The sequence below is a fragment of the Tupaia chinensis genome, unplaced genomic scaffold, assembly GCF_000334495.1.
Source record: "Tupaia chinensis unplaced genomic scaffold, TupChi_1.0 Scaffold138400_1, whole genome shotgun sequence".
Taxonomy (NCBI): domain Eukaryota; kingdom Metazoa; phylum Chordata; class Mammalia; order Scandentia; family Tupaiidae; genus Tupaia; species Tupaia belangeri.
The window spans coordinates 39,467-52,048 of record NW_006198297.1 but is presented as its reverse complement, the minus strand read 5'-3'; the positions used below and the strand labels follow the sequence as shown (position 1 = coordinate 52,048).

The 12,582-nt window shown below is 40.5% G+C and overlaps 1 protein-coding gene across 2 annotated transcripts in view; it reads right to left on the bottom strand.

Annotated features, from left to right (window-relative positions):
• Window positions 1-3,896: 3,896 nt before the first annotated feature.
• Window positions 3,897-12,582, bottom strand: part of ZNF41 (zinc finger protein 41) — a 16,370-nt gene continuing 7,684 nt past the window's right edge. Inside the window, exons 2-4 of one of the 2 annotated variants that reach the window (XM_027765462.1) lie at window positions 11,400-11,526; window positions 11,057-11,221; window positions 3,897-6,349 (exon numbers count right to left, since the gene is read on the bottom strand). In XM_027765462.1, coding sequence (XP_027621263.1) covers window positions 4,299-6,349; window positions 11,057-11,221; window positions 11,400-11,526 — 2,343 coding nt within the window. In that variant the 3' untranslated portion in view covers window positions 3,897-4,298. The remainder of the gene's footprint in view (window positions 6,350-11,056; window positions 11,222-11,399; window positions 11,527-12,582) is intronic. The other variant, XM_014592721.1, reaches the window with a different exon arrangement.

Below are 12,582 nucleotides of genomic sequence, written 5' to 3'. Positions count from 1 at the left end.
GGATTGCAGCATGGCCACCCCCCCGGGGGGTGATTTCCTGCTTTCTGTCTCTCTGTCTCTCTCTCTGTCTGTCTGGCGAGCGTACGCGCCCTATGGCAAAAACCTCTCAAAAAAAAAAAAAGTTTAGACTCAGTCAATGACTGGTCAGAAGTTGTGGTTATACCATTCAAACCAGTATGGCTTCTACTAAGGGAGTAGAGGTGTGAGTTTGGACACATATATTATGTTCAGGTCCTTTATAAGCTTGTGCTGGCATTCATTTCTACTTGCATAGTGTCTTGCATTCATCCAAGAATGAGTCAACAGGGCCTCTCCAATAGTCTGTGGTCGTGCGCACACAGCCTTCCACATCACCAAGAATATGGAGATCATATGCCCATTATTGCTGTCTTGTTTTTCTTATCTCTCTGTTAACTTTTTTTTTTCTTTCTACAGGGTGTGTGTGCTTGTCAGAGAGAGAGAGAGAGAGTGAGGGAAAGTGAGAAATCAACCCCTAAGGATGGGCCATGCCACAATCCCTTCTCCTACAGTCTCATGATTTGGGGCACACAAGCACCCAATGTGATTTTCAAGCCACCTGGTCTGGGACTCAAACTGCACAGTTGACCATGTGAGATCCAACTGCCTTAATTTCCATGTCACCTGCTGGCCCCAGTAGTTTCCTTACCAATTAACACTTTTCAAGTAGCTGTATGCTTGTGGTGAATTCCCAGTATTCTAAAATGCTTATTTTGACCTCCTCCACCCCCACTTTAATAGTTGCTTTTGGGGGAGGGTATTTGATGAGTTCTTCACTCCATCATTCCAGAAATTTCTCCCCAACAAGTGATTTTTGACAAAAGACAAGATATGGAGAAAGGATAGTATTGTTTAAATAAATTGTGTGAAAACATTTGGATATCTATATGCAAAATAAAACAAGAAACTTGGGTCCATACTTCATAACATACATAAAAGTCAAAATTAATTTTAGACCTATATGTAAAACCTAAAACTATAAAACTTCTGGAAAAAATACGGGAAAAAATCATTGTGATCTTCAATTAGGCAGAGATTTCCTAGACACAACACCAAAAGCATAACCTATAAAAGAAAAAAATTAAAGGATTGAAAATCATCTAAATAATCTGTTCTGCTCCTCAAAAGATACTGTTAAGAGAATGAAAAGACCATTCAGAGACTGAGGGAAAAATCTTTGTAAAGATAATGAACTCACACCCAGAATATATAATGAACTCTCGATGCTTAACAATAAGAAATCAAATAATACAGTTAATAAGGAACAAAAGATTTGAACAAGCATTTCATCAAAGATCTCAAAAAGGATGACCAATCTCATGAATTATTAGGGTAATGTAAATTAATATAAAAAAATCACACCATATGTACCAGAATAGCTATAATTTAAAAAACCAACAAGAGTTGGTGAGGATGTGGAAAAACTGGAACCTCAGACACTGATGAGGGGAATGTAAAACATTGTAGTCATGTGAGGACCATATGTGGGTCTCAGGTCTCAAGACATCACTGGTCTATCTTGGGGAGATACTATTATAGTTTAGAGGACAAGGAAATAAAAATTAAAACCACATTAAGATATCACTGTACACCAATCATAATGGCCAAGTGAAAACCCAGAAAGTGGTACAGCCATTTTGGAAAATTGGTTTTATAAACCAAAGATGAATATATGAATACACTCTGACCTGGCAGGTCAATACAGGTACTGGTGCTCTTCAATTTACAATGAAATTACATCCTGATAAACCCATTGTAAGTTAAAAACGAATTTAAAACCCCAATAAACCCATTATAAAGTTGAAAAATTTTAAGTTGAACCACTGTAAGTAGGGAATATATAGAAATTTATATCTATGTTCACCGATAGCAGCTCTATTCCTGATAGTCCCCAAGCTGCAAACCACATGTCCACCAACTGTAAAATAGATACATTTATTGCAGCATATTCACACAATGGAATACAACATGATAATGAATTATTTATAAGCAATCATATGGATGAGTATCACATTCATAATGTGAACAATAAAGACAGACACTAAAGATCTTATCATTTAATTAGATGAAATATAATTGCTTGACTCAATTTATATAAAATAGAAAATAGGCAGAATGCATCCATGCTGTTAGAGGCCAGAATAGTTTACCCTTGGAGGGGGAGATTGGAAGAGAGCATCGAGAGGGCTTCTGAAGTGCTGGTCATATTGTTTTTTGATCTGAGTCTGTTCTGTTTGTGGGATGCACTGAGCAGTATTCCTTGCAATATGTGCATTTTCTGTATGCATTATACTTTAATAAAAAGACTTTAAAATAAAATTACATGCTATAATAGAAAGTCCTTTTTCTTCTAAGTATTATTTTAGAAGTTTAAGGGAAAACGAGAGAGTGTCTGTATCGGTGCTTTAAGAAAAAGTAGTGCTTTGGGCCAGCAGGTGGCATGGTGGTTAAGGGGCTGGATTACCACATGGTTGACCATGGTTTGAGTCCCAGACCCAATGACTTACAAATCACAGCAGGTAAATGTGAGTGTGTGTCCAAAAATCCTGAAAGGAGAATAGAGAAAGAATTGTGGTGTGGCCATCCCTCCAGGAAGGGGGAGTGTGATTTCTTACTTTCTCTCTCACTTTCTCTATCCAGCAAACACATACATCCTATGGCAAAAACTTTTTTTTTTTTAAAGGAGTGCTCTTTCTAGAGAAATCTTCCAGTTATTCAACAATATGAGCTACAATATAATTATACTTTTGAATAACCAAGTGCAATGCAAGATGAGAAATGCCAAGTGTTGGCAAAGATGTGGAACACCTAGACTTAATCCCACAGCAACTTACACAAAATGACTTCAATGTGCAAGTAAAAAAATCAAAATATCTTAACCACATTGGAAGAAAAACAAAATTTTATATTGAAACCCAACTATTCCTCTTCAAACAGGAATTCCAAGGAAAGCAGAGGTGTCAGTAGATGAGAATGAAATCCCAGAGTGCTGTGGCGCAATTCCATTGCCTTAGGGTCAGTTACTAAGGGAATAAGGAGTCACTCATCTACAGTTTACATAAATGATAGTTTTGAGAGCATAGATTAGAAGGCATGGATACCTTTTATTGGGTGTTAATCACCTCCTGCCCTAGCAGGGAATTTATAAGGGAATAATGACCACCTATAGAAATCTGTAACATTTAATGACTATATTCCTTTAACAGGCTGGAACTTTGCCAAATTTCCCAATTCATAAAGTCAAACTTTAAGTTTAGAAATTATGTCTTATTTTAGAAAAAGGTACCATGGTGACTTCCCAAAGAGAAGAGAAAGAACAATTCTTCATGGGAAGCTTTTGTCTTAAATGCCAATGATCACAAACACCTTTGGTTTCTACTCATAGATCTGCCTTCTCAGGTTTTTTGCCTTGACTTCAGCGCCCTGCAAGATTTGGACAATGAAAACTTGGGGCTGGTAGGTGGCGTGGTGGTTGGGGGCACTGGACTCCGTCACAGCCAACCACAGTTCAGGTCCTGTATCTGGTGTCTTGTTTTCTCACTTTCCCTCTCTCTCTGACCAAACTGGAAAATAATAACAATAATAATGTTAAATAAAAATAATTCTTTTTAAAAAAAAAGAAAGAAAACTCTTCTCCCCACACTAAGACATTTGGCAAAAAATTTTGCCATTGTATGTCCCAGGATAAGAAGAACTTGTCAGTGCTGAATTAATAATGTCCTTCATCCAAAAAGTGAAACATAACAGATTTCAAGTCATCTCCTTGAGTTTTTATTTCTACCATCTGCAGGAGCTTGAGAGTTCCTGTATCTGTCACGTAACTGTGGAGAGCAGCCATTTTGAACAAACATGTTGACCTTTAGACACATGTAAAAACGCAGTTTTGTGAGCTTTATTTGTATAGCAATAAAAGCATCTGCATGTGAATATGCTTGCTGTTGATCCTGTAAAGCAGTATCTGTCTAAGAAAGCCACATGTATTATTTAGATTTTGTCTCAAAAGATCAGAAGAAACTACACGGCATCAGTTGTTTTCGTATTATCAGCCAAAACCAAGCATGACTGTTTCTCAAATACTTCATCTAAAGGGTCTCCCTCTGCATATAATTGTGTATGAACTGTGGTGATGAGGAATTACATTTACAGGTAACTGAAGATACTTGGCTCAAGCAACAGCCTGTCTTATCTACTTCCCCCTGCACAATGGTTGTAGCATCAGGCATCTTCTTCTCCACTATGAGCTGATAGATACTTAGCTGTGATTTCCATGTGAAACTTTTTCAGTCATTGACTTTATAGCGGTTTTCTCCACCGTGAGTTTTCTGGTGTTTAATGAGGTTCGACTTGTCAGTGAAAGCCTTCTGACATTCTGTACAAGCATAAGGCTTCTTTCCTGTATGAATGATCTGATGCATACTTAGTGTTGCTTTCTGGATGAAAGCTTTCCCACATTTATTGCATTCATAGTGTCTCTCTCCAGTGTGAGATTTCTGATGTATAGTGAGGCGTGATTTCCAGGTGAAAGTTTTTCCACAGTCACTGCATTTATAAGGTTTCTCTTTAGTGTGGATTTTTTGATGTGTTATGAGATTTGACCGGTCAGTGAAAGCCTTTCCACATTCAGTACATATGTTGGGCTTCTCACCTGTGTGAATTTTCTGATGTACATGGAGTTGTGACTTCTTAGTGAAACATTTCCCACAGTCACTGCATTCATAAGGCTTTTCTCCAGTATGAATTCTATGATGAGCAATGAAGTGTGATTTCTGGATGAAGGCCTTCCCACATTCAGGACAGACATAGGGCTTCTCTCCTGTGTGAATTCTCTGATGAACACTTAGTGTTGATTTCTGGATAAAGGCTTTCCCACATTCTTTGCATTCATAGTGTCTCTCTCCAATATGAGATTTCTGATGTATTTTGAGACGTGATTTCCATATGAAGGCTTTCCCACAGCCACTGCATTTATAGGGTTTCTCTCCAGTATGAGTTTTCTGGTGTTTAATGAGATTTGACTGATCAGTGAAAGCCTTCCCACATTCAGCACACATATAGGGTTTCTCTCCAGTATGAGTTTTCTGATGTGTAGTGAGATTGGTCCTATGAGTGAAGACCTTTCCACATTCTGAACAAATGTAGGGCTTCTCTCCTGTGTGAATTCTTTGATGCACGTGGAGTTGTGACTTCTTAGTGAATGACTTCCCACAGTCACTGCATTCATATGGTTTTTCTCCAGTATGAATTCTCTGATGCGTATTGAAGTGTGATTTCTGGATGAAAGCCTTCCCACATTCAGTGCATACATAAGGTTTCTCTCCTGTGTGAATTCTCTGATGCATCCTGAGTGCTGATTTTCTTGTGAAGGCTTTCCCACACTCACTGCATTCATAGTGCTTCTCTCCAGTGTGAGTTTTCTGATGTATGCTGAGGTCTGAATTTTGGGAGAAGCCTTTTCCACATTCATTGCATTCATAAGGTTTTTCTCCTGTATGAATTCTGAGATGTCTAAAGAGATCTGATCTCTGAAAAAAAGCTTTTCCACATTCACTACATTTATAGGGTTTTTGCCCAGTATGAATTTTCTGATGGGTAAGGAGGTTTGACTTAAGGGTAAAGGCCTTCCCACATTGAGTACATAGATAGGGTTTCGCTCCTGTATAAACACCCTGATGTATGTTAGTTTGTGGCTTCTGAGCGAAGGCTTTCTCACGTTTGCTGCATCCATGGCCTTTTTCTCCAGTGTGAATTTTCTGATGCTCAAAGAAATGTGACTTCTGGGTGAAGCCCTTTACACATTTAGTACGTACATAAAGTTTCTCCCCAGTATGAATTTTCTGATGGTGGATGACAGCTTGTTTGTGACTGAGATGTTTTTCACATTGATTATAGTCACAAGAATTCACTCCTGTATTTGTATTCTCATTCTTAGAAGAGGAAGAGCTATGGGAAAACTTGTTACCATTTCCAAAAATCTTATCAAGGTTATTTGTTGCACTGCTTCTATTATGATTATGTAAGTTTAAAGTATGCTTCAAACTCTTTCCAAATGTGTCACAGTTACGGAGTCTTTTAATTGAAGGAACAAGTTTGGTAGTCACATTGAATATTTTTTCAATGTTTTTACATTCATAGCCCCTTTCCTTAATCAGTACTTTCACATGACTTAAAGGGTTATTCTGGTTTTCCTGACATCTCTCTAGCTGGTCATTATTTTGCCACAGTTCTTTTAAAATGGAACACAATGAATCTTCTATGGGTTGATCAAATCTCTCACAGTGGAACAAAACTTCTCCAGAAAGTCCTTGTAATGGAGTTTTCCTAATATCCTCGTCTAAAAAGAAAAAGACAAATTAAAATGGCACAAAACCAGCAGAGAATATAGGGTTCATGTCACTCATATAGAATGAACAAAGAGGAATCGAAGAGTTCTTATGACAATACCAATAATGGAGTAATACAAAATTCCTATAGAACGCTTACTAAATACAAAACAATTATATGCCATTTATGATGCACCAGGCACTGTTCCAAGGGCTTTAGACACAAACACTCATTTAGTCATCATTAAACCCTATGAGATAGCTACCATTATCAATTGTTCTACAGTTGAGAAAACAGAGGCACAGAGAAGTTATGTAAGATCAAATAACTAAACCAGTAGGAGAGATGGGACTTCGGCCTTGGGAATCCAGTTCCACTATGTAAGAAGTCTGGAGAGTGAGCAAAGTAGCTGGAAGAAGAAACTGAAGCTTGTTAAAGGGAAGCCTGGCATGGAAGAATGATTTCAGAATGCATATCTTAATTGTGTATCAGCTGAAAAACCTTACTAACATCTGTTTTCTCTTGCTTTTCCCTCTGAACCATTCTGAAGATTAGCATTCAATGTATATGCTTCAAAAACCAATTCTTTTATTTCTATGGAAAACTGTTGCAACATGGTGACCCTAATTAGACAAACAGTAAATAGGTGTCTGTTCCAGGCTCTATAATCTTCTGCAAGCGGCTCTTGGTCCTAGGAATAAATGCTTTACTTTATTATTATTATTTCTTTTTAGTTTCTGCTATAGGGTAGGTGCACTCACTGGAGACAGAGAAACAGAGAGAGTGGAAAGTGAGACATCATCCCTGGAGGGGATAGTCATGCCACAATCCCTTCTCCTCCATTCTCCTCTCAAGATTTTGGACACACACATACATGTGCTTGGTGCCAAGTCTGGGACTCAAACTGCATAGTCGGCCATGTGGTATCAACTTCCATGCTACCTCTTGGCCCTGGAATATATGTTTTAACGAGTAGTATAAAATAGGAGAAGGAAAGCCATCTGTGGCAGAAACTGTAAGCCCTCCACTAAAACCTATTCTCTTCTTTCATAGTATAGAATATAGTGGGGCCTGACATTCACCAGTCTCACTTTGTTTTCACTGATGGAATATGAGCAGAAGCGATATGTGCTGTTCCTAGGCAGACCTTAAGATGCTGGGCAGTCTCCTTTATTCCCTTTTTCCATTCCCACTGGACTCCACAGTGATCCAACATTAACCAAACAACTGACAACAATGTCTTAGAAGATGGCATAGCAACATGGCCCCTGATCATGAGTTGACTTATTGACCTGGACCATTTCATCTCAGAATTCTTTTTTCAAAGAAGAATTTAATTTTATTTATTATTATTACTTACTTACTTTTTAAATTTGCTATAGGGCACATGCTCTCACCAGAGAGAAAAACAGAGGGGAAGTGAGAAAGCAAACTGCAAGGTCTGGGACTCAAACTGAGGTTGGCCATGTGGGAGTCCAGAGCCCTAACCATCATGCCACCTGTTGACCCCACACCTTATGTAAGAGAATCTACGCACCTATATTTCACTTGTTTTGCCCAAGTGTGTATAAAAATGTACAATCCATGTAGCTCTAATTTCAGTATGCCTCTAGGGAAGTGATACTTGCTATGAATTAAAACGGACCCTGAACTACTCATATTGATACCCAATTTGGCAGTTTCATGTTATGACATAAAGAACCCGTACACACAGGCTGAGATTTTTAACATTCCATGCAGTTCTCTCCCCTTTTCAAATACGATGTATGGTTCTTTGAATATCTCTGAGCTGACACTTGATAGGCTTTCTGAAAGAGAACAAAATATCCTCTTCTGCCTATCTTCCCCAATTTTTAAAAAGAGGCTTTTGCCTAAGGACGTGTCCACTTGTTGGAGACAGACATGGTGGGAGGAAAAGTGAGAAGTCACTCCCCAGGAGGTATGGCCATGCTGCAATCCCCTCACCTCCATTCTCCCAGGATTTTGGGCATGCACACACAAGCGCTCGGTGTGATTTTGAAGCCACAGGGTCGGGGACTCAAACTGCAGCTGGCCACATGGGAATCCAGCTATGTAACCACTACGCCATTTGTGCTGGTCCCATCTCCCCCAAATTTGAGAAATTCAAGTCTCCTAAATCTTCACTTCAGAAAACTGAAGGATAAGTGTGCCAGTTATCAATCTATTGCCTCTCAACTCAAATTCATCCTTCCTTGCCTGTTCTATAGAAATGGATCAGGGTCGCTTCAACGACTTTGTTTTTCCTTTGCCAGATGGCATGATGTCAAGCTTTTTAAAGTGAAGGATGTTGTGGGGGCCAGCAGGTGGCATAGTGGTTGGGGTGCTGAACTCCAACATGGTCAACCTTGATTCAAGTTCCAAACCTGGTGGCTTGAAACTCATGCCGGGCACGTGTGAATGTATGCCCAAAATCCCGAGAAGAGAGTGAAGGAGAAGGGATTGTGGTCTGGCTATCCTCCCAGGCAGTGATTTCTTTCTCTCTCTCTGTCTCTCCAGTGAGTGCACATACCCTATAGCAAAAATCTCCAATCTCCCCCCCCCCCAAAAAAAAAGTGAAGGATGTTGAAAGACAATGTAGGAGGAAGCAGTTTTGTTTCCTGGTTTTAGAGCGCTCCCACAGCAGGCTTCTACAGCAAGGGCAGCTTGTCTAGTACTAGGCTCTGCAGTGCAGGGAGCTTTGCCGACATCTGGCTTCTGAGGCAGACATAGCATCCCTAGTACCCAGGTTTTGCTGTGGTGGAGGCTTCTCTCAAGCTCAGTTCCTGCAGCATGGATGATTCTCTATCATTATGCTCCTGGAGCTCATACAGCTTCCCAAGCACCCAGCTTTTGCAGCACTAGTTGCTTCTCCAGCTCCAGGTTCCTTCCTGCAGTGCATTGCAGTCGGCAGCACCCAGCAATCAATGGTGAGATACCTACCTCCCTTTGAGCTTTATCTGGTACCCTAGAGGGCAGATTTCCAGCAAGACCCACTAGCCTGGCACCACAGCAACTCTGAATCATGCCTTGAGCCACAGCCATGCCTGTCCAACAGGCTTAAGATCGTATCTCTGGAAAGTAAAGGAGCCTCTTCCTTGATTGCTCTAGCACAGCCCTCAAGGCACTGGCTGTACCTTCTATTGATAATCTACAATTGCTTATTCTTCAGTTCTCATTATTCTGATATCACTACAGACCGTAATATTTTTATGTTAAAACTTTCCATATTCTAATTAGTGTGTGGTTTCTCTCCTGATCAGACCCTGACTTACACAATAAGAAAGATGTTTTTAATGCATACATATTTCAGAATACCAGGTTGTACACAATAAATATATAAAACTTTTATTTGTCAATTTAAAAATTAATTAGTTAACTATTATTATTATTTTTAGATTTTTGCTATTGGGTGTGTGAGTTCACTAAAGAGACAGAGACAGAACAGAGGAAAAATGAGAAACCACCCCCACCCCCGCCACCGGGAGATGGCCACACCACAATCCTTTCTCCTCCATTCTCATCTCAAGATTCTGGGCATGCACACACATGTGCCCAGCATGATTTTCAGGCCCCCAGGTCTGGGACTTGAACTGCGGAGTTAGCCATGTTGGATCCAGTGCCTTAACCACTATGCCATCTGCTGACCCCTAATTAGTTAGTTTTTAAAAAGTTTATTTCTTCTGAGAGAGAGAAAGAACAGGCACTCCCAATAGGGTTCTCATGCTATAATCTGCACCCAGCTTCTGCCAGCCCAGATCACAGACATGTATATACATACCTGGCATGTACAGGGAAAACTTGAAACATAAACCAGGGACCTTCCCAGGTGTCCTTATCATTGTGGAGCATGGTGTGGCCACTGCTGGCCTAATTGGTTAACTTTTTTTGTAAAAAAGGATTATTTATTTAACAATTATTTATTCATTCATTTATTTTAATTTGGCCAGAGAGAGAGAGAGAGAGAGTCAAACTGAGAAAGCAAGGCACCAGGTCCAGGACTCGAACCATGGTTGGCCATGTGGGAGTGTCCAGCACCTTAACTACCACGCAAACTGCTGGTACCCTGGTTAACTTTTGAAAAAAAGAAATAGGTTGTTGGGACCAGCAGTTGGCGTAATGGCTATATCACTAGACTCCCATGTAGTTGACTGCAGTTCGAGTCTCAGATGCAATGGCTTAAACTCATGCTGGGCGTGTGTGTGGGCATGCCCAAGATCTTGAGAGGAGAATGGAGAAGGGATTGCGGTGTGGCCATCTCCCCTGGGGGGTGGTTTCTCACATTCTGTGTCTCTGACTCTCTCTGTCTTTCTGGCGAGTGCACACACCCTATAGCAAAAACCTCTCAAAAAAACAAAGGGAACCAGCAGTTAGCGTAATGGTTATGTCGCTGGACTCCCATGTAGTCGACTGCGGTTCGCGTCCTGGACCTGGTGGCTTAGAACTCACGCCGGGTGTGTGTGCGTGCGTGCCCAAGATCCCGAGAGGAGAATGGAGGAGAAGGGATTGCAGCATGACCATCCCCCCTGGGGGGTGATTTCTTGCTTTCTGTCTCTCTGTCTCTCTCTGTCTGTCCGGCGAGAGCACGTGCCCTATAGCGAAAAAAAAAAAATCTCTCAGGAAAAAAAAAAGCTCTTAAATATCTTAAATATGGAGTCTTTCCAAAAAGAGGTAAAAACCTGTTACTTTCATGTTTCCCATCTGCCTGGGTCATACTCACCTGAATAGCTCTGATGTGGGGTTTCCCTCTCCAACATCCATGGCCCTTCTCCTTGCTCCAACTTAAAGATGGCCGCTGTTTTGGGAACTTGGCACCCTGTTAACAGGACATGATGCAGAATTGGGTCCAGCTGGTTGGATTTCAGGGGCCTTTCAATTTGCCCTTCTGAAAAGTAATCACATTTCACTGGGAACAGGGTAATAATCACAGAGGGGAAAATGGACTGAAGAATCTCAGACAAATCAAGGACAATGTTACTGCACACTTCAGGTGTCAAGGAACACTCAGAGCTGAGAAAAGACCTCACTAAGGCCCTGGCAGATACACAGGCAACTGTGCTTACCCACTGAGAGCAGGTGACTGTAGTTTTCCAGTGTTACATTCCAGTACAGGTGTCTCTGAGCAGGGTTCAAGTGCTGCCACTCCTCCCTGCTGAAGTCCACAGTCACATCCTCAAATGATACAGATACCTGTAACAACACAATCCTGTTCAAGGTGACATGGTCAGTACAGAGGGATGGAAGGAAACAGATAAGAAGTTGCTTTTAATGTAGGGTTTTGACTAAATATCTAGTTTTGTATTTTACTTTATGAGAGATAAACACTTATTCAAGTATCATGACATTATCGTATGTATACTGCATTCAGTCATTTATTCATCTAGTCATTCTTTTTTCAAAAATGAGGATTTATGGGACCAGCAGTTAGTGTAATGGCTATGTCGCTGGACTCCCACGTGGTCGACCGCGGTTCGTGTCCCGGACCCGGTGGCTTAAAACTCATGCTGGGCGCGTGTGCATGTGTGCCCAAGATCCCGAGAGGAGAACGGAGGAGAAGGGATTGTGGCGTGGCCATCCCTCCTGGGGGGGGGTGATTTCTCGCTTTCTATCTCTCTGTCTCTCTCTGTCTATCTGGCGAGCACACGCGCCCTATAGCAAAAACCTCTCCAAAAAAAGAAAAATAAATAAAAAATAAAATAAAAATCTATGGTTTTTAAATATTCTATTTTTCTTTTTCTTTTATATTTTCTTCTTTCCTTTTCTCGATTTTTTTTTTCTTTTTATCTTTACTCATTGGCTTTGCAGCTCCTATATGATCTAAACATCTGAATACAATTAGGGTCAGAATATTCCTCTTTTCTCACTGATTCTGATGCACAAAGAGTGATAATGGCACAGAAGAGAGATTGCAGATCACCTCCTCCTGCACGCCTCTGAACACTCAGATTGAACTTCAAGAATTAGAAGAAACACACCATCCATCAGATGACTAGAAATCACTGCAGGGTCACAAGAAATATGGAAAAACCAGAAAATACCTTTCCTCCAAGGAAAAATAATAACTCCTCTTCATCTTCAGACAGTATACTGAAATTCATGGAAATGCCAGATAAAGAATTTGGAATTTTCATGGTGACAAAGCTCACAGAGGTCAAAGAGAAGAGAGACAATGAACTGTCAAAGAGGCAGGGGAAAGGAGCTGATAAGCTTCAGGAGGCGAGGAAATTCTTGCACGATCTAAAAGAA